Raw genomic sequence first — 19879 nt, forward strand, 5'->3', positions numbered from 1 at the left:
CCACCTGAGAACCACTGCAACATGCAGGTACCATCATAAGATTCACTGAGCCGTTTCTAGTTTCTCAAACCAAAAGAAGAGCTGGAAGAGAATCATTTCTCAGTCTCTCAATCCATGAAGATAACACTCATCTGCTCATCTGATAAACTCAGATAATGAAATGATCCACATCCTACACACTAGAAGAAAAAAACATGAATCATGAAATGACTGATTTTGTCTTGATTGCAAAGAATAAAAAAATGCAAACTGTGAAACAACAGATTAGAAATATGCATGTAGCAGCAACACCCTTACACGTAGAAGGAAATGCTGAGTTAGCTTAACATTATTACCTGACTGTAGAGCTAAATGAGGTGACCAGCAGCCACATAGAGAGAGCAGCTGAGTCAATAAAACCTGTCAGGTTAATGCTTTAAATTACTCCGCTGCATCCACACGTTTGAGATTGCATTGATTTCTCGTCAGGCACTGCTGGATTTATAAACTGGAAACCTGGAAGCATATTGSRGTAAATACCGTGGGACCTTGTGTTGAAGCTTTCCTCTTCCTAGTTTTAGGAAGTTCAATAAAGGAATAGTTTGGAATATTTGGTGAATTGGGAAAGTACCAGGTCTCCTTTTTAGATTGAACAGACTGTAATATGCCTTATAATGGAGAATATTAGAGCTAAGCTTGATAAAGGGAGAGTTTTCTAGTTGCATTTGTAGAACTAAAGAAAACCTTTAACACTAGCCGTGTTTCCATTGACCGTATAATTGTGCAAATCCAAATTATGAAAATAAATTTGCTTACTGGAAATATGGATATTTTAAAAAAAAAACAAACAAACAAAATCTTAAAATTAATTTAATCTTATTTAATGAAATTGCAAAATAGTGGGGGGTTTTAAATTAGTGGAATAAGGACAAAGTTTTGCACATGCATGTAATGGAAACAACTACTGTAGACCAGGTCATTCTTACCAAGCTTTCTCTGTACAAGTCTCATCTTGAAGGAAGAAGACGAGAAAGGGAAAACGGGGAGCTGTCCTCTGTCCTTACTGATCTGTACTGGGATCTCTGTTGTTTAGTCTTCCCATCTAAACAACAAATCCAGATCCAGATGTATGCAGATACTAAGCAGCAATGACCCTGGTTGTTGAATGGTTGAATAACTAACTCATGAATGCATTTAAATACAAATGAAAAAGTATTTTCAGATTTTTACTAAGAAATCCTTTGGATACCAAAAGACTCCATGTCTATGTTTTCAGAGAAAAGTTGAATGTTGTGCCTATACTATGACTGGGCAATATGGACTTCTGATAAATGATAAAAGTGACTAAGAAATGTATTTTAAATCACTAAGCTGCAGACTAACTGTACATAATCATATTTTCAAATGAATTAGACACTCTTACTGAACAAGCAGTGAAGAATCCGTAAAATTAATCCTAACAATACACATTGTTGTGAGTGATTATAAAAAGCACTAATTATAATGTTTGTGAAAACAATAAATCTAAATTCTTACAAGAAATTTGTCGAGATAAATGAACAATTTATCAGGATAAATTATCTAAATGTATTCAGAGTCAGGCTGAATATGTGTATCTTGGATTAAGAATTGATTCAAATCTTAAAAAAAAAAAAAACTCAGTAGTGATCAGTCATATCAGAAATTCACTGTCAACCAAAGTAGCAGAATTATAACCCCATTATTATCCATCATACCATTTGCACAAGTCTCCTGTACAAGTTTTAGACAGGTCAATGAAGTTTACCACCGGCTGTGGAAGTACTGAACAGAAAGACAAGATATAAAAATATGATCATATTAGGTCTTCCTAATAAGGCATGATCCTTCTGACTCTCCTCCTCACCCTGATTCGTCCAAACATTTGAAAATCCCAGGAGATGTCTCTGTTTCACTGTTACAACCTTACTTATCTAAAACTGAATACATTTTGGCATTAATAAAATATAAAGTTTATTATAACGTCTTTTTAAAATCTTATTAAGAAGAAGGTTTTCTTGTTTAAAAGATTTACTTAAAAATAAATCTTTATTTAAAGATTTTAATTCATACTCTCAATGTGGGGTATGAACTATCTTTCAACATGCTGTACGACCGTATCATTCATATTTTCTACCTCCACCGTGTTTCTATTAGTCCTTTGCTAACTTATGGACGATGTTGTTTTTGCACCCCGCTCCCAGCAGGGTGCATGAACTCACCGGAGTAAAAGATTCAGAAGAAGAATCAGACTGGAGTTTTGTTGGAGAATCAGTAGTGACATCAACAACAGGTTCAGGTAATTGCGTCGGGACGAGCAAACGGGCGACAGATGGAATAAGTTCAGACTCCATCTCTGTCCTTTTCTTAGGCTTTTCCCAGCCGCTCAGCCACGGAGGTGAGACATTCTCCTCCGGAGTGGCCAGACTGATAGAGGGGTCTATTAAAGGGCCAGCTTCTCTGGAAACAGTAGAGTTCATCTCTGGGGAAGTGGTCACAACTTCACCATAATGGTCTGCATGGCCACCGGTGCTGCTTGGTGATGTGGGCCTCACTTCAGCCGTGACATTTAAGGTGCCTTCATTTTCTAAAGAGCCACTTAGAGAACCGACAGCTTCCTTTGTGGCTCCCTCTGTGTTGCTGAGGGCCCCATCTGTGGTGGCGATGTCAACAAGAGTAGAGCTGGCCTGGGTGGAGAGCCTGACAAAGGGGGAAGTTGTGGAGCGGGAAGCCGGTGTGCTGGATTCAGCATTAGGACCGGTGGGGGGGGTGCCTGTGATGGTTGCTGTGGGGACAGCTGCTTTGGTGGTGGCAGATGTCTCTGTGGGAGACATCTGTGTTGTTGGTGTAGAAGTAGTTGCTGTTGTTGCTGGAGCAGTCGGAACAGAAGGAGGTGATGGGGTAGGAGTTCTGGTTGGAGGTGGGACGGTGGGTAATTGTGGTGTTAACTTGATGGTGAAGCACAAACGAGGAGGAGGGATGGAGAGAGAGAAAGAAAAAGCAGGCGGGTGGAGACAAAATTAGGATGAAAGAAATGGGATATGCAGAAACATAAATAACTCTGAAATAATAGAGAGAAAAAAATGGTTGATGGTTTAAATTAAGAAGACAAAAGCAAACCAAATCAAACAGAAAGTACGGGATCCTCCAGAGGACAAGCCCTCCGCTTTTAGATCTGGTTTCCTGAAATGAACTTCAACTGAAAAGAAAAAAGCTTTAAAAAGCTCGAGCTCAGACTTCAGGGTGACTCACCCGTTGGTTGTGGATGGTAACTCCTTGACTGCAGGTGTGTTTGTGTGTGCAGACATGCTCATGGATACACCAATTGCACCCCCAGCGGCTGCTGACACACCCTTGGCATCTGGCAGGGACGCAGATGGAACAACAGAGGATTAAGATGAAAATGTCAATGTTGGAATAAAACAGAAAACAGTGCAAATCAACTTAAAGGGGCAGTATTATGTGTTTTCCAGCCACATAGTGACATTATATAGCATAATTAACCCGTTTAATAATGGATTTTTACAACTGTTGTTAAAATCCATTGACAACAATTGTTGCCAGACATTTTTTCTAACTTCTGGAACCTCTAAAATAATTGTTTTGACTTTTAGCAATTAATTTGAGTTCTTAAATCAAAAAATAGTGTGTCTACTCTAAGCAATATCAATTTCATATATATAGTATGAAAGGTCACATGACAAGACCTCTTTACTTCCTGCCTGTGATGCTGGAGGTAAATGTCTGTCACAAACCTGTACAAGAGGAAGTCAGTAAAATATTTAAATAAACAAATATAAATAAAATATTTTGAACATATGTTCTTTCAAGAGTCTTCTACTGATATATAAAGAAAATTGTATCCATTCATTCATCTTTTGATCATAAGAAGAGTGAATGTAAGTGTAACAACAATTGTTGCCGCAAGCATAATACATAGACAGCAGCATATATGTGTCCATAGGTTTGCTGTTTATTCTATATGCCTTGCTGTTCCCACATAGTTTAAAAATACAGATGTTTTAGATCTTCTAGACCTGAAGGAACCTCAAAATGATGTCTTCTTCATCCCACAGTTGAAACCCTCCCCTATTTCACCCGCCAAAAGCCGATCCTTTCCACAAAGTCTGGCCTATACACTGAACGAAACTACAAGATGACACCATGCCTGAAACTAGTTTAGGACACGGCAAAGGTCTTGTGTTTGGTCTGGTGGAACAGGGACAAAGTCCTCTCAGATGCAGATTTGTTCATACTAACATTTTCACCTGATTTTGCCTCATTGATGAAATAACTAAATGAGGTCAAAGGTCACTTAGCACATTGAGACAATGACATCTGCAAGATTGAATCCTTATGTATCTAAAATATTTCTGAGCACTCTTGTAACCATTCTTTGTTATAATAGGTTATGCATGTCATGATTTTTCCTATTTTTTTATATGTATAAATAGGCCAGATTTGTGTCATGTAGACTATTCTGTTTCCCATCGGCAACAATTGTTGCCGAGTATAAAACCTGTATTTTCACCAACATAGCCAACATAAAATGTAATAATTCATAAATATCATGTGTTAGGGAAGTCCAAGGATTGAAATCCATGCACTTATTTTGCAGGAAAAAAAATTGGATTAAACGGGGTAAGCAGCTATGTCACTTTCAGCTGTTATAAAAATGTTATATATATTAAATATGATTTAAAGAAATTTGACTTATTAATTTGCACCTTGAAATTGGGCCCCTGTCTCTTGAAAAACTCTCACTCTGAATGTTCGCTTTCAGGAAGTCATCACATCGCTGCTCATTAACCTATTGACATTTTTACCAGCATTTCACTGAGAAGTAGCTCCTATAAATGAGCTCAGCTGTTCCAACAGGTGTTTGTTAATTGCTGCTGGTTAATATGAAAAAAATATTGGTTAGAGTTTACACTAATCAGATTGGTCGGTACCAATCTGATTTCCATTTCAGATATCTGATAGTTTTTGTAAAGATTTGACCTGAAAATGGATTTTGTTTGACTTCAATTTCTTTTACACGACAAGGGGATTACAAGTACCGCATTCAAAATATTTAGGAAATGCACGAATGTGAAACTTTGGAACAATACGATAGAAATCGTCATAAGTTTCACTTAAACTAATACCAATACGTAAAAGAAACAACAACAAAATAAAGGCAGATAGTGATGTCAATGCCAATTTTTTATTTTAGAAGCAGAGACTGTCACATTGTGTGAGGCGCTGTGACAAAACTAAACTTTTTTAACTCTTTAAAACAGAAACAAGCAGACAACATGGTTAGCTGAATAGCAGGGTTAGTTTTACTAACAAACCATCGTCTCCGTGTGTGTTCCCCTTGAGAATGTAGATTTGTATCTAAATTCTGACAGATTTAGGCTGAAAGCTTATAATGATACCAAGGAGCAACTTTGCCGCCCTCATGTCAACACTCCTGTTATCCGCTGAAAGCTTCACTCCCTTTCGCCAAATGAATCACAGGCGTATCTTAACACGTTGCAGAAAATAGTTTTCTCCTAAATTCTATTTGAATTCATTTTCAACACCTTACTGATATTAAAAATAGTAGCAGTAATGTCTTGAGTCTTGTTGTAAGGGACGACCTGTCAGCACTTAGGTGTGACATGTTCACTGATGTGAAAAAGGACTTTTCAAGTTTCTGACGTTTAGAAGACGTATACTCACGGCCTGCGCCCAGAAAGCTCCTGCACCAGGCTGCAGTTGTAGAAGGTGAATTCTGTCTCAGCTACCGTCACGTTAATGAAACGCAGAGCCAAGGTCACCGTCACAAACTCTGCAACGGAATAAAAGAGATCAATCAATCAATATTCAAAGCATTCACTGCAATCCTTCATTTAATGTTCTCAATAGTGTTGACCAATGAAGTTTGAGGCATTTTAAGGAATCTTTTTGGCCTCCGTATAAACTTGCAGCATAAAACGAACCATCTCCCAGACCAATGGGGGGCAGGTTGCTGGCATCTGGGGTGGAGCAGATGACACCGGTAGTGGTGAGCAAAGCTGGACTCTCCGTGTCCTGGAAAAAGCAGGAGTAGGCCTCGTCTTGTTGGAGACCCGGCAGACCCTCCACTGACAAGGCGATCTGAATGGAAACAAATATTACATGGAGGAAAGAGAAGACACCAGAGACTCCATGACTGTAGTGTGGTTCATTATGGAGTTTAATTATTATTAATTATTAGAGTTGGCTTCTAAGAAAAAAAAACATTTCTGATTTTTCACACCCAATTTCAAATGATATTTTTTCTTGCTTTTTTCACTAAAAAAATTACAAATGACAGAAAATAGTTTTGAAAAGCAGCTTTTATGTCAATCATCCCTTCTGTGAGTTGTATGACAGAGTATTACTGCCAGGCATTACAAGAAGTCATTTGGACTGACGGATCGCTTCATGTCCTGCTGCTGATAATAACTGGATTCTGATGTGTTCAGTTTTGAAGCATTTCCTTATTCGTAAAACCGATACCAATGTGTAACTTCTGAAGCTGCTCCAACATTTTAATTTGTTTTTCGTGTTGGAGTTTTTATAAAATTGCTACTTCATTCTCCTAATATTATGTCTTTATTTGGATAATATTATGACTTTGTCATATTATTTTCAACTGTGCTGTCAAAAGATTTTATTCTTGTAATGTGGTAGCGAACAAAACATTTCAGTGCATTGCTCTTGCATTTCATCAGTCATGTTGTCTGTATTACATCTGCTTTCTCTCCAAGGCTGATGTTGTAGAGGCTGAGGCGCTGAATGCCCAGGCACTGCTGCGTCTGGTTGAAACTCCACAACCACTGGCCCTGCAGAGAGCCTCGCTGGCACTCCCACCGCTGGCCACACCTGAAACAACGCAGCATAGATAGTTAGACATACGAGGGTTATACATGAAGAAAACGGGGAGACCTGGAGATACAAGTTCAAGCTCAGAACACTCACTGTCCCTCAAGGACACACCAGCCACAGTACGGGTCTCTGGCAGACAGACATGACTGACAGTCCAAGTGATCCCCGCACTCTGCGACCGGACGCTTTTCTACCTGAAAATAACAGACAAACAAGCAAAAGCTAGGCTTTAGACAAATAAATGAAGAACAAAACAATGCAACACTGTCGAATGGTTCAATATTTCAACTCAAGATTTTCAGAACAAGTGTCATCTCAAGGCAAATGAAATACTGACATCACACAGTATTGATGCTGACAATAACGAATAAAAAGCAAATAATTTCATGTAAAGAACTATTTAAAAATAGTCAGTAGCATTTGAAAGACTGAATTCGAATGAGGGTTATTAGTATTATTTTTTTCCATCATCTGTGCTCTGCTGTATGCATTCTTCTGGATTAGTATGTTAATCTTTAAATCAAGAAACATGTCTGAGGTACCTGAAGAGCCTCAGTTTCAGTATCCAGCATAGCTACCATACACAAAAAGCATACAACAGGTATAAAGTTATTTAATAGTACTTCTATTACACACTCCTGCCATGTATATCATTATACATATATCAAAGCAGTGTAACACATAGCACTATACATATGTACTTGGTCTTTCTCTAAATTGAATTCATTCAATTTAGAGAAAGACATTAGCCAATTATTGTATTTTATTGCCACTGCTAAGTAAAAGAATAATTATTTGCAATTCCCATTGAAATTTCTAGATCCGAGACAAAACTAACGCAAAATACCTTTATTTTGTTTCAAAACTATTTAAAGTTTCACAAATAATTCAATCATGAACTCTGTATTCAGAGAAAAGTCGCAGCAGTTTTATTCACTCACACATGAAAATGTGTTGTAACATTTCTGAATCCCAGAACAGCTCTCACTGAGACAATTTGATTTATTTTTGACACAAACTGTTCAGACTGTAGACTTTCCTAATCATCATTTACCAGAATATACAGCATCCCACACATGCTCTGTAGGGAACGTGCCAAGACAATGCAGGCTTCTTTTGCAGATCAATACTATTGTTAGGTGTGACCTCACACCTCCTGCTGACTGTTGTGCCAATCACACTGGGGTTAGTGACCTCTGACCCCAGCTGCCAGCTGGCTTCTCTGATTTCACCCTTGCCTGTAGTTTGTCTTCAGGTCAACACAGCTTGAGGAAGCATGCATGAAAAACTCTGACAAACCATAAATTGATGAATGAGAAACCATTTCCATTCTTATTTATGAAGACATCTGGGTAAGTGACTGAATAGTGGAAATGGCCGAATCTGTTTATACATCTCATGAATACTTTAAAGGGGGAACATTGTGTATTTTTCAGGGCCATAGTGCCATTTTATAGCACAATCAAGCAGCTATGTTACCTTCAGCTTTTAGAAAAACAATACATCTCAAATGTGACTTAAAAGAAATCTGACTTTGTAATTTATCATTGTGAAATCCTGCTCTTTCTGAAGTGCTGCCTCCAGGAAGTCATCACCACATTTCTCCTCTATTAACCCTTTAACAACATTTTTATCAGTGTTACACTGACAAGTAGCTCCTATAAAGAGCTCAGCAGATGTGCAGTTCCATCAGGTGTTTGCTAATTGCTGCTGGCTAGTCTGAAGGAACTGAGTAAAGGAGTCATGGTGGAAGGAGCTCTGTGAGATTAAAAACTTCAAAGCTTGGAAGCTGCAGCTCCGAGGAGAAGATTCAATCAGGCGTTTTGCACAACTGAATGGTTGCTACGGGAAGCTTGAAAGGATTTTTAAAACATGCATTAAAGGATCAAGGTGTGTATTTGATGAGGGGATAATATTATAACATGACATAAAGCTAAAAAAAGTTAGTTTTACATAGTTCTGTTCCTTGAAATAAAAAGGCGAAGCTTGACTTTACCACACTTACTGTGGTTTTGGTCATAATGTAGATATGTGAGCCGCGATCATCAAGTAACAGATCGCTGCTGATGGGGGAGTTGGGTTGTATCGTTGAGTTTGCATACACCTCCACTGTCCCGTCTCTGCCAAGATAAACCTGAACAAGAACACACAAAAAACAACACTTTATACATTAAAACAGGAAGTGTCCCTTTTATGAATTAAAATTTCTGTAATTGGATTGGAAAACATTTTGAAGTAGGACCAGTCTATAATTCTACAATGCTGCATCACTAAAACGCAATATTTGACAAAACAAAAAAACAAAAAAAAAAAAACAAAATAACTAACCTCTCTGGTTTACAGCTCAAACACCAAATCAAATCACACTTGCACAGGATTGCAGCAGAAGTGGGCATAGATCTGATTATCACATACAAATCTAATATGAAGCACAGGAAGATTACCTATGGCTGCAGTGAAACCCAGGCCTTCAAACGCTCATGTTACCTCATCTTAATAAGATCACCACGGACAGAAAAGAGAATCGGTTGTCCCATTAGGAGAATGCACTCAGCACATAATGGAAAGGGAAGTTGTACGCAAAGATCAGCAGCCTAAGATAACGACTGTTTCCTATGTTATATTTAGATTTTATCACATCGGTCCCAATAGTCTCATGCAGATGTGAATGCTGAGCTTTTTTCCTGAATCTCTTAATGTCCACTGAGGCTGCAGAGCATTTCTATGATAAATGTAATTTAATTTAAAAAAAAATAGAATCAATATTTCTTGTGTGCTGAGCTGTGGAAGTCCTAAAACTTTTAATAACTTTAGAACTTCAAATGTAAAATTTAACGTATTTTATTTGGATTTTATGTGATAAAAAGCAGCTAAAAATGTGAAACAGAAGGAAAAGAAATAAAATTGTATTCATTTTTTTTTAACAGTTGTCCTAAACACACTGTCAGAAATACAAAAGAATCAATTACAATTATATCAGTAACTCCATGGCCTGTAACGGCCTAGTCAAAGTTGGGAATCAGAAAAGGTCTAAACTTTTGATATGAAAAATTGGTAGACAACCTCTAAAAGACTTTCAGCTGCAACTGCAGTGCAATGAAAAACAAACAATACAAACAACAGTTGGTTGTTGTAATCATGTCTAATGGGAATTACTGACGTTACAAATGTAAATTACAATCAAACTTGATTACAGCTTATCAAGGACTGAATGTAAGCATTTAATTGTCCATCAGATGGAAGCAAAAGGTAATATGAGAGCAGCAGAGATATTTTAAGCTTCCATGGAGATCCAACTCTGCAGTGTGGTTGGATTTTAAATTTCATAATAGCATTGATTGGTTTTGAAAGGCGGTTTCTCTGTCTGAACAGCAAGTGCAAAAGAAGTCGGGTTGAAGAGGGAAGCACGGGTCCAGGAAGTGATGCGCTTCCACTCCATAAACTGCTATTTGTTTTAGTGGTGAAATGAGGTGAAATAATATAATATTTTCTTTTAAACTGTTTGTATTTTTGATAGATGTATGTAAGAATATAAATAGGAAAGTATCTGTGCAACTTTACTGATACAGTCAAACACATTTAATCCTTAAATAAATCATGAATACTGAAGAGGGTGCAGAAAGCTGGCTGAAAAGGGAGAAAAGCATCCAACATCCAAGTAAAAATGTTGGAGGGCTTTCAGGAAGCCATTTTCAAAAAGCTCTGTGTTCTTGGTGGCAAAATATAAAGCTGATTGAGGTCTGAAGATTGTTTTTCTTTTCTAATGCTGCGCACCGTCACCTTCTCCCAGTGCTATTATTGTGAACTGCAAAAACGCACAGCTCCCAGGCAGAAACAACCAATCAGAACCAGGAGGAGGGTCTTAGCGCCGTCAATCAGACTCCTGTATGTTACTCAATGTGCTTAAGCCAGAAAAACAACTCGCTGTTACAGGAAAACCGTTTATCCACCATCATTAGTGGTAGTGCTAACTAGCATTAGCATTGGTAACAGGCTATGTTGTGGTGAACCAGCTGTAGCTTAGCAAAGAGCAAGCAGAGGGGTATGAGCACAAGGGTGATTGACAGCACTAAGACCCTCCTCTTGGCTCTGATTGGTTGTTTCTGACCGAGTGCTGTATTTCTGCAGTTAATACTAGGAGAAGAGAGAAGAGCTCAATATTTCACAGATGATCTGTCTGTCACAACATAATTATAACTTTACCAAAAGTTATAAATATGTTTTGTCAAAAACKTCTGTCATTCCATATCTATATACCAATTTAGTGGAGCTCAGGACAGTTGAAACAAAAGCTAGGACCAGGAATTCAAAAATATCATCTCCTTGCTGGTTTAATGTTTCTTTTGGTTCTCTACATGAAAAATGTACACATATCCTACACACACGCACGCATAAAGATGTGTATCTTGATAAAGAGGGATTTGACTTTGTGTGATACTATAATCTTGTTATAAAAGCTTGCTACAATCGGTTACAATGGGTTACAGAGCTCTGGTTTGATCTGATAATTAAAAAGTCTAGTTCTATGTTTCCCTTCTTTTCCCCTGCATCTCACACACACATTACAACAGAACATTTCTCTCTGATGTCTGCTCTTACTTCTGACCTGCAAGCAGTAGGGCTCTATTGAAAACTAGATGGGAAAACACTCCGACATACATAAAGTAAAGAAAAAAGTCCACAAATTATTCAGCTCTACTCATGCCAAATTCTTCAGTCAAATAATACACTTAGTCTCCAACAATCACAATCACAGGCTGAGAACACAAAGTGCATGTCTGAGGTATGGAATCATAGGGGTATGTTGTTCTGTGCTTGCTGGAATGCTGTGAATCAGACTGTGGTGATTAGATATGGACTGGCTCCCAGTTTCAGGCTTTTAACTAGTCAAGATTTCAAAACTGTTCAACATGTTCTGAATGTTTAAAGCTTGTAGTGCTTTGAATAGTTCTTATGAGATGTTTATGAAAAGCAAAAGGAACACTTATTGTTATATAATATATGTTATATATTTTGTTGATGTGCGTCTAACGATGACAGCATGCATTGCCCTAAAAGGGGGAGCTGCTTATCACTATTAAATAGCAGATGTGCAAAAAGAGAAAAAAATAGTCTCAGTGACAGACTGCTGCGTCCAAAGCGCACAAAGGAGCGTAATCTCAGGTCCTTCTGCTCAGCAGCTGTCAGATTCTAAACAATCCCATCTCCTTTATAGCAATGTCAAGTAACTATGTTATCTTCAGTTGTTAAAAAAAAAAGTTACATATCAAATATGACTTGAATTAAATTTTAACTTGTAATTTAACGCCTTGAATTTGGGCCTCTGTCTCTATAAAAACTCATAACATGTCATCATAACATGGCTCCTCTGTTAACCCTGTCACGTTTTTACTAGAGTTTCACTGAGAAGTAGGCCCTTTAGTGAGCTCAGCAGATCCACAGTTCCACCAGCAAACACCAGTGGCCTCATGTTTAAAGCACAAAAAATGTGCGGCGCCATATTTTACGCACAAATCAGCATGTATAAAAATGAACGTGACGTGAAAGTTTGGGCAAATATATGCAACATTTTCACCTGCCGTGAAAATATGTGGCAGCCACATAAACCTTTGCCTGTGGGCAGTAACAAATTACAATGTGTCAAAACTCACCTAAATACATAGAAACCTGACTACATTCAATGTTATTTAACCCAAGGAGAGTCAAATCTGTTGATTTTTCATGATTTAAATATTTTATTGTTTAAACGTAAACAATGAAATTGAACCACATTTATCCTCCAACAATAAGCTAACACGCACAGGAAATAAAGAAAATAAGAATAAAAGGATGCAAAAACATCGCTCGAATGTAAATAGTACTTTTCCTCAGTTTTTGGCTCAAAGATTGGTCTGTGCTCCGAAGCGCATAAAATGCATCTATGAGGTAATTTCACTGTCACTGTAAAAGAAAAGAGGGTTGGATCAGCAGATTAACTCCAAACAGGTTTGATTATTTTTACGGTGATCAAGGTGTGTAAACAATCACACGTGTATAAGTAGCTGCTCGAAAGGTGTGCCGCGAAATCGTGAAGTGCTTTGATTCTGATGGAGAACAGGAAAAGGAAACGTGTGCAGGTATGTTACGGCTTTATGCATTCAAATCTTTTTGTGCGTCGCACTTTTCTAATTTTTTCCGTACGCCAAGTTTTAGTGTGAAAACTGTGCACTCTTTTATACATGAGGCCCCAGGTGTTTGCYAATTGCTGCTGGCTAGTTTGAAGTAGCTGAGTGGAGAAGTACTGTTCTGTGAGGTGGAAGTTTGGAAAAACCAGTTCTGAGGAATAGCAGCATCTGTAAGACAGGGTGAGGTCCACCCAGGCATGTTGCACAGCTGAATGGTTGGTAGGCAGATTAAGGAACTTCTCAAACAGGAATGAAAGAAACACAGCAGGTATGTTTTGGGTTTTTTTTGTTTGTTTTTTTGATGAGGGAATAACTAACATGATGTAAATCTAGAAAAAATGTGATTTTAGATGATAGTGCCCCTTTAAATTGTTGTATTATTGAATGAAAATAGTTTTAAATCTATTTGGGTTAAACTGCTAAAGCGGCAATAAAAGCATCTAGAAAGCTTGGATTCAAATACTTGAAGTAGAGTAAAGGTGCGCTCATTCTGCTGGAACATGATGCATAGACAGGCAGACAGTATCATGAGGGAAGGGTTGTAAGAACAGAGCATTAGCTGAGCACCAACTCATGCAAGACTCCAGCAAGTGGAAGGTTAGAACACTCCCTTAACGGGAAGCTGCTTGATGGATTAAATAATTCCACGTTAATGGTGATGAGTCAGGAACGTCTCCCTGCTTTCGTCCAGGTGCACGTGTGTGTGTATAACTACCTTGTGAAGATTGCCTTTGGCGTCTCCCAGAAAAGCGATGCTGTGTCCCTCCCTGACGCTGACTGCCACGGCGGTGAGACGGGCCGCTGATGTTTGCCACACAGCTTTAGCTTCCAGCGGCACTTTGCTCGCCATGGGGCTGGGGGTGTGGTCAGAACCGCACGGGTACGCAATCAGAGTGTTCTAGAAGATGTGAAAGGGTAAAAGGTTTTGGTCAGTTGCTGCATCAACAACCAATTCAATTAAAAGAGAGATTTCTTGGAAGTCAATCTAAAAAAACATGGAAAATTCCAACCATAAATTTGAGTAAATCTACGTCAGGTTTCTCCCAGTGTATCATAAGCCTGGTGGGCCACCAGGCTTTTGTTGGTCCCCACCCTACCAGGCCAAGCATTGTTTAATTTATTTGAATAGGGTTTTTTATCCACAGTAACAGTGACAGTAAAGATGGATAAAGCTAGGTTTACTGTTGACACAGTAACTGGACTAGGTAATGTGTCTGGACATTTTAAAGAATGTTAGGGTTAAGAATGGAAAAAGGAAATTCAACCCTCTATGGCATTTACAGTTTCTTTTTTGAAAAAATTTTCAATTCTTTGAAAAATTTGTTCTTTTGAAATCCTTCTACAAAATATTTATTTAACCGAATTACCCTCTTTTGTAGTGTTTATGATATTTATCAATGTTTTTGGCAGTTTTGGGGAGAAATTTGATACAACTAGATTTATTACATTTTATAATGTTCAGGTTAGACCTTTCTGCATCACTTGGTTAAACAAATTATTTTGAATTATAGCAAGAGAGAAGCAGCAATCAAACAATTTATTCCCTGTTTTAAAAAACTATTTTGTAGAAATATATTTGACACATGACATCATTGTTAATTTTAATGTATTCAATTCAGAACATTCAGTATTACTTTAGAAACTCATTCGAATAATTAAAACATTTGTGAATTTTGATTTAACCTCTTTTATATTTTGCTGAAGCCCAAAACTGAAAAATGTCTCAATAGATTATATTAACTCACAATGTGCTTGATTAGAGTAATTCCATGCATCTCTCCCTGTTTCTGTATCGAAACACTGTCTGAGTGTTTTGATACAGAAACTTCTAAGAAACCCACGAAAATCATTTAGCCCAAATGTTCCTTCATTGACCCGCTTTAAGCAGCATCAACTCCTCTCAAAAATTTAACTCTAAGAAATTATTAAAATGTAAACAAAATTTTGTATTTCCAGCTTCATACGCTTTTCATAAACTGGTTATTCAAATGCATATGTAAAATAATTAATTCAATAGTGTCCAATTTTACACAACAGCATCCTTGTGATATTGCCACGTTTTAAGACAACCAGTTAAATTTCCTTAATAATTTAGGTCAAAAGAAAACTAATCAATTATTTATTACATTAATGAAAATATTACCATTATCCTGATATTTTTCAAAACTGCCGAGTGTTGTATTTATGTATTGTTCTTTTTAAAAAATTTTAAATTGCTCACTTTTATCTGAATTTTTCTCCATGTCCCTTTAGGGTCTCCGTAGAATTTAAAGTACTTTTAACCAAAATGTTCTCAATGATAACAATTACATCCAACTGTAGCTTTATACAATTAAAATTAGAGGCGATGCAGGAAACTCATCAATCCACAAATAAACATGGTATAGATATTGATTGAAGCTATTGAATTTTAAATTACCAATTTAATTTAGTAAGAGCTTCTATATAACTTTGTATTTCAGTCATGCAGAAAGGCCCAGTATAAGAGCTCATTAAATGAACTCACAATATGCCAATGTCAAATGAATAAATTTGTAATTAAGCATATCTTTGAACCGACTAGTAATTAGAGTATTTCTTTTTCACCCCCTGTTGATATAATTTAAAAACTTGAAAGCACTTTTGCATTTGCTGTTACTTTTCTCCAAATTAAAATATTACAGGGTGTGTCACAAGTTTCCCAAATCTTCTGTCTAGAATTGAAAGTAGACTATGAGATGTTCTAAATGTAAAGATTTATCAGAAATGTTTTGTGTTTATCATTTAGCATTTCCCCCTTTTGTTTTCTTATGCAAATAGAAAACAAACATTTCTGACAATAACATTTCTATTGTTATCAGAAATATTTTTCAGAGACTCTTTTTCAGTACATATTTCTAAAATGTCCAACTGAAACCGTACTGCAAAGGCCAAAAGTTTTATTATTTTAAAGAGTTCAGATCAGAATTTGGATTGCTCTCCTAAAAGGCAGTGCCAATGTTTATTTAGAACCAACAAAAGAAAAAAATTATCAATTTAAGCAGAGGAGCAAAACATGTAGACAAAGATTGTGCAGTACTGTAAGATGTCATTGGGTTTCAAATCAAACATTTTGTTGGACTTGAATTTATGTATCAATTCAATCAAAATTTAAGGTACACACATGTTGTGAGCCAGTTGTTGTCCGTCAGTTTGTTTTTTACATAATCAATTAATATCATATCCACTTTAAAAGTTTCATCATGTCCAGTTTGTGACTTTCTACCAAGACACGCATGTGTTTCGAAAGCAGCAGTTAGTAAGTTAGTTAGTTTGTTATTAGAAAAAATAAAAACAACAATAATGTTAATAAAAATGAAAAGAAAATAAAACATGTCAAATTAAATGAAACAGTTTTGTAATAAATGCTRTCTGGTTTTAAACCAAAGCTGAAATGTGATTATTCCTCTTCTAACATACTTTGAAGTTAATGTAATGAACCGTAATTTAATCTGGAGCCATTTCATAATCTCCCTTTGAATCAAACACAAACTCATATTTATTTACCAATTCTGTTCCCTCTTTAGACATTTAATGTGACCAAGTTTCAAATGAAAAGAAATCCTGTTTTGATAAGATAATGAGAGAAAAATATTGATTAGTCCATGATAAAGTTCAAGTCTGCTATTAACCTCAATTTTCAAGTTTCATTAAGATTAAATTTAAACCTGTCTACAGCTAAGCCGAGTTACAAAAACTTCAACCCATTAAATGTCACTTTATTTTTTTAAATAATTTTACCTGTTATGTAATTTCATTCATCCTTCATACAGTTAATTTTACCACATGTGAAAATAGTGAACTGTGCAGGATTAGTTTAGTTTCAATCAGTTTCCCCTTCACGTCATTTATTCCTTCCAGCCAGTATCACCCCGAAGGCTGTCTGTTTAACAGGTCGCCTCCTTTCTTCTGCACCAGGTATTCTATCCCTTTTTTCAGTTTTTCTTTCTCCCTTATTTTGATATCCGTCATGCTCTGCCAAATAAGTTATTAATGCTTCTATTTGCTCACAGTGCGTAATCCATGTCCTGATGCCCCACTTTGGATCGTATTTTTCCTTTTCAAGTTCACCCTCCATCTGTTTAGGCTCAAAAATCACCTCTTTTCTCTTTTTCTGTATTTTTTGCAGTTTTGCTCGCACGGTGGCGAGGGAATCAAACACAGCAGACAAATGGATACACACTTTTCAGCTCCTATTTTTGTCCTCTTTTATCACTTATTACACTTTAGAGGATCAGACTGCGATCGACCTTTATCTTATTCTCTTATCTTATCTCTTTTCTTTTTGTTCCTATGAAGGACCACTCTCAACTCCTTGAGTTTCTCGAGCAAAGTCTCAGATCGGCTATCCAGTTCTTTTCCGAGGGCAGTACTCCCCGAGGATAAAACCGACAAAACCTAGCCTCCGGGAAAAGTCGGGGACGGCTAACTCCCACTGCAAGCCAATCGTCCTTTTTACTTTAACTCTTAACTTTTAAACTCTTAACTTTTTAAACTTTTAACTTTAAACTTTGACTAACTTTACTGAAACATTTAGACAGACCAGTCAAAAGCAGTACGAACGACAACTTAGACAACTCAGTGACAAGCAGACAAACCTGGGAGACAGTACAGAAAACGGCTGATAACTGAAATGTATACAGACTTGAGAAACAGTACAATGGTGTATATTACCTTTCATATGGGCCCTACACCAGAGTACTGTTCCGTCTGCGCCTGATCGGCCAGTCCAATATCCGCTCATGTGTCAACACAAAACCATCCTCTGCTACCAACTGTTGGGAATGGAAATCCCGATTGATGAATCATAATTTGTATTAACACACGGAGGCTGTGGCTCACTGGGACTGCACTAGCTGGAAGCCTTAGGACTAGCGGAGGGCTAAGGGACCTAACAAATCACCGGGCCCCTTACGCGCATCAGCTGCTGGAAACTGTTGAGTGGGGCTGGGTGGGGGGGGTTGTGCCACGTTTGTCTTTTGATTTTTACCCAGGAAGCATTTCGGCTAAACCGTGAGTGAAACACATACACAATGTGAACACATACACATCACAGAGTCAATACACCTATCACTCAAATATGACAAAAAAGTAACATTACTCAGTCTGAGAAAACTGAATATGATGAACATCGACAGCACTGTAAAATATTGTAATGTATCATTCATTTTTAAATGTTTGGAAGTTCAGGCTCCTCAGGTGATCAGTGTCATTGGGGTTCCTCTTAGATCTAAAGAATTAGGAGGTTGTGGTGCATCCAGAAACAACTTCAACTTCAAGGAAGCTTTTCCCAAAACTTTTTTTGGTTTAACAGCTTTGTCAGTGCGACTCATCACTATGTGGAATTCATACCCTGAGGACTTGAAGCCGATTCCAGACTGGAACTTTTTTAGATTAAGACTGAAGGAGTTTCTTAAAGAAGAACAGACTTCCAGTCATGCTCGACAGTCAGCTCACGATGGCTCCGTCATGGTTCCTTTTTCATTGTGGTCCGTTTTAAATTAATGCTAGGATTTATGTTATGTATGACATTATATTTTGCCATGTTCTTTTGTTGTCTTTTAAATTGCTAGATGTTGCTGAAGGCCCTCCTGGGGATGTACATCACAAACTAGCTAGAGCTATAAATGTAGCGTTTAGTATTCATTTCTTATCTAAAGTAACAATTATTATCCTGCTCGGAAGCAAAAGCCACAACTTCAAATAATTGATGAAGAAGCAAAAAAGGAAGAGAGTGAGCACTTATTTTAGCTTTTATGCTTTGTTTATGTAAAATAAGTAGGCTTATCATTGTCAGAGAAGAAGAGTATGCTCATGATTTCCTCTCTTTCATCGTCCTGTCAGTGCTCTATTTTCCCTCCCATCAGCTTCTGTGCTACAGTTTGTCCCCATGTTTAAGTTTCCATCTCTGTCCTTCTACCTTTGTTTGTCAGAGCTTATCAAGGCAGCAGAACGCATGATTCCACTTTGGTTTTCTTTATTTATCTCTAACGATCCCATTAAATGGTTGTGAGGGCTGACGAGACCGAAGGAAAGGTCTTTTCTGGACAGCTGCAGCTGGGTGAAACTGGGGCCTCATTACCGGTCTTCCATCCACTCATCCTAATCGTGCAGTCGCTCCTCATTGCTTTGCTCTGCAATCCATTTGTTTTACCTTACGCCAAACACTTAAGACAAGGGAGTCGATACAGCTAAGGTGCAGGCATTATTCTCATGATATATAGCGGTAATGCTTCTTATGTAAAACCTATATGTCTGCTAATAATGCAGGCATATGAGATCTTGCATACATTGATCATGAGCATGGTTGGCATAACTTTGGACTTTTAATGATTTGTTTGTAACATTGTTTTTGCAGGGCGCAATAAACTAAAGAATATATCTGGAATATTTTTAGAAATTTTCTAGCACTTAAGACTCAAAACACACACAGGCTGAAGTACACACACACCGTCTGGCTAACATTTGGTTCAATGTCCCTTGGCAGGTTGCACCTCATATGTGTGGTTTTGGAGCCTTTAAAAAGCTTTTGGCATCAGTTTGACAGAATTATTCAAACTTATTTAAGTTTGTGCTTTTCTTCCACAAACCTGACTCTGTAAGAGTCCTCAACTGTACTACCTTAACGTTAGTCTGCTTTCACCATTTCAATATCCTCCTGATGTATTCAGAACCACAGTCATTTTTCCCCAGACACTGAAACATGCAAAGTTTTAGAGAGGGAGTGAGAAAGAAGGAAAGGAAGGAAGAAAACAATGTTTTAGGGAAAAGAGAGGAAGGAAGGAAGGAAGGAAGGAAGGAAGGAAGGAAGGAAGGAAGGAAGG

The 19879-nt window shown here is 37.4% G+C and overlaps 1 protein-coding gene across 3 annotated transcripts in view; it reads right to left on the reverse strand.

The window, feature by feature from the left end:
• The window catches only part of LOC103466876 (plexin-B1-like), an 85075-nt gene that overhangs the window by 19879 nt on the left and 45317 nt on the right, over nucleotides 1-19879 (reverse strand). For 2 of the 3 annotated variants that reach the window (XM_008412763.2, XM_008412764.2), the window contains 8 exons: nucleotides 13753-13935; nucleotides 8879-9007; nucleotides 6967-7067; nucleotides 6738-6870; nucleotides 5964-6120; nucleotides 5704-5812; nucleotides 3250-3358; nucleotides 2220-2945 (listed from right to left, as the gene is read on the reverse strand). In XM_008412763.2, coding sequence (XP_008410985.1) covers nucleotides 2220-2945; nucleotides 3250-3358; nucleotides 5704-5812; nucleotides 5964-6120; nucleotides 6738-6870; nucleotides 6967-7067; nucleotides 8879-9007; nucleotides 13753-13935 — 1647 coding nt within the window. The remainder of the gene's footprint in view (nucleotides 1-2219; nucleotides 2946-3249; nucleotides 3359-5703; nucleotides 5813-5963; nucleotides 6121-6737; nucleotides 6871-6966; nucleotides 7068-8878; nucleotides 9008-13752; nucleotides 13936-19879) is intronic. The other variant, XM_008412765.2, reaches the window with a different exon arrangement.

Source organism: Poecilia reticulata, linkage group LG7, assembly GCF_000633615.1.
Source record: "Poecilia reticulata strain Guanapo linkage group LG7, Guppy_female_1.0+MT, whole genome shotgun sequence".
In the NCBI taxonomy this organism is placed as follows: domain Eukaryota; kingdom Metazoa; phylum Chordata; class Actinopteri; order Cyprinodontiformes; family Poeciliidae; genus Poecilia; species Poecilia reticulata.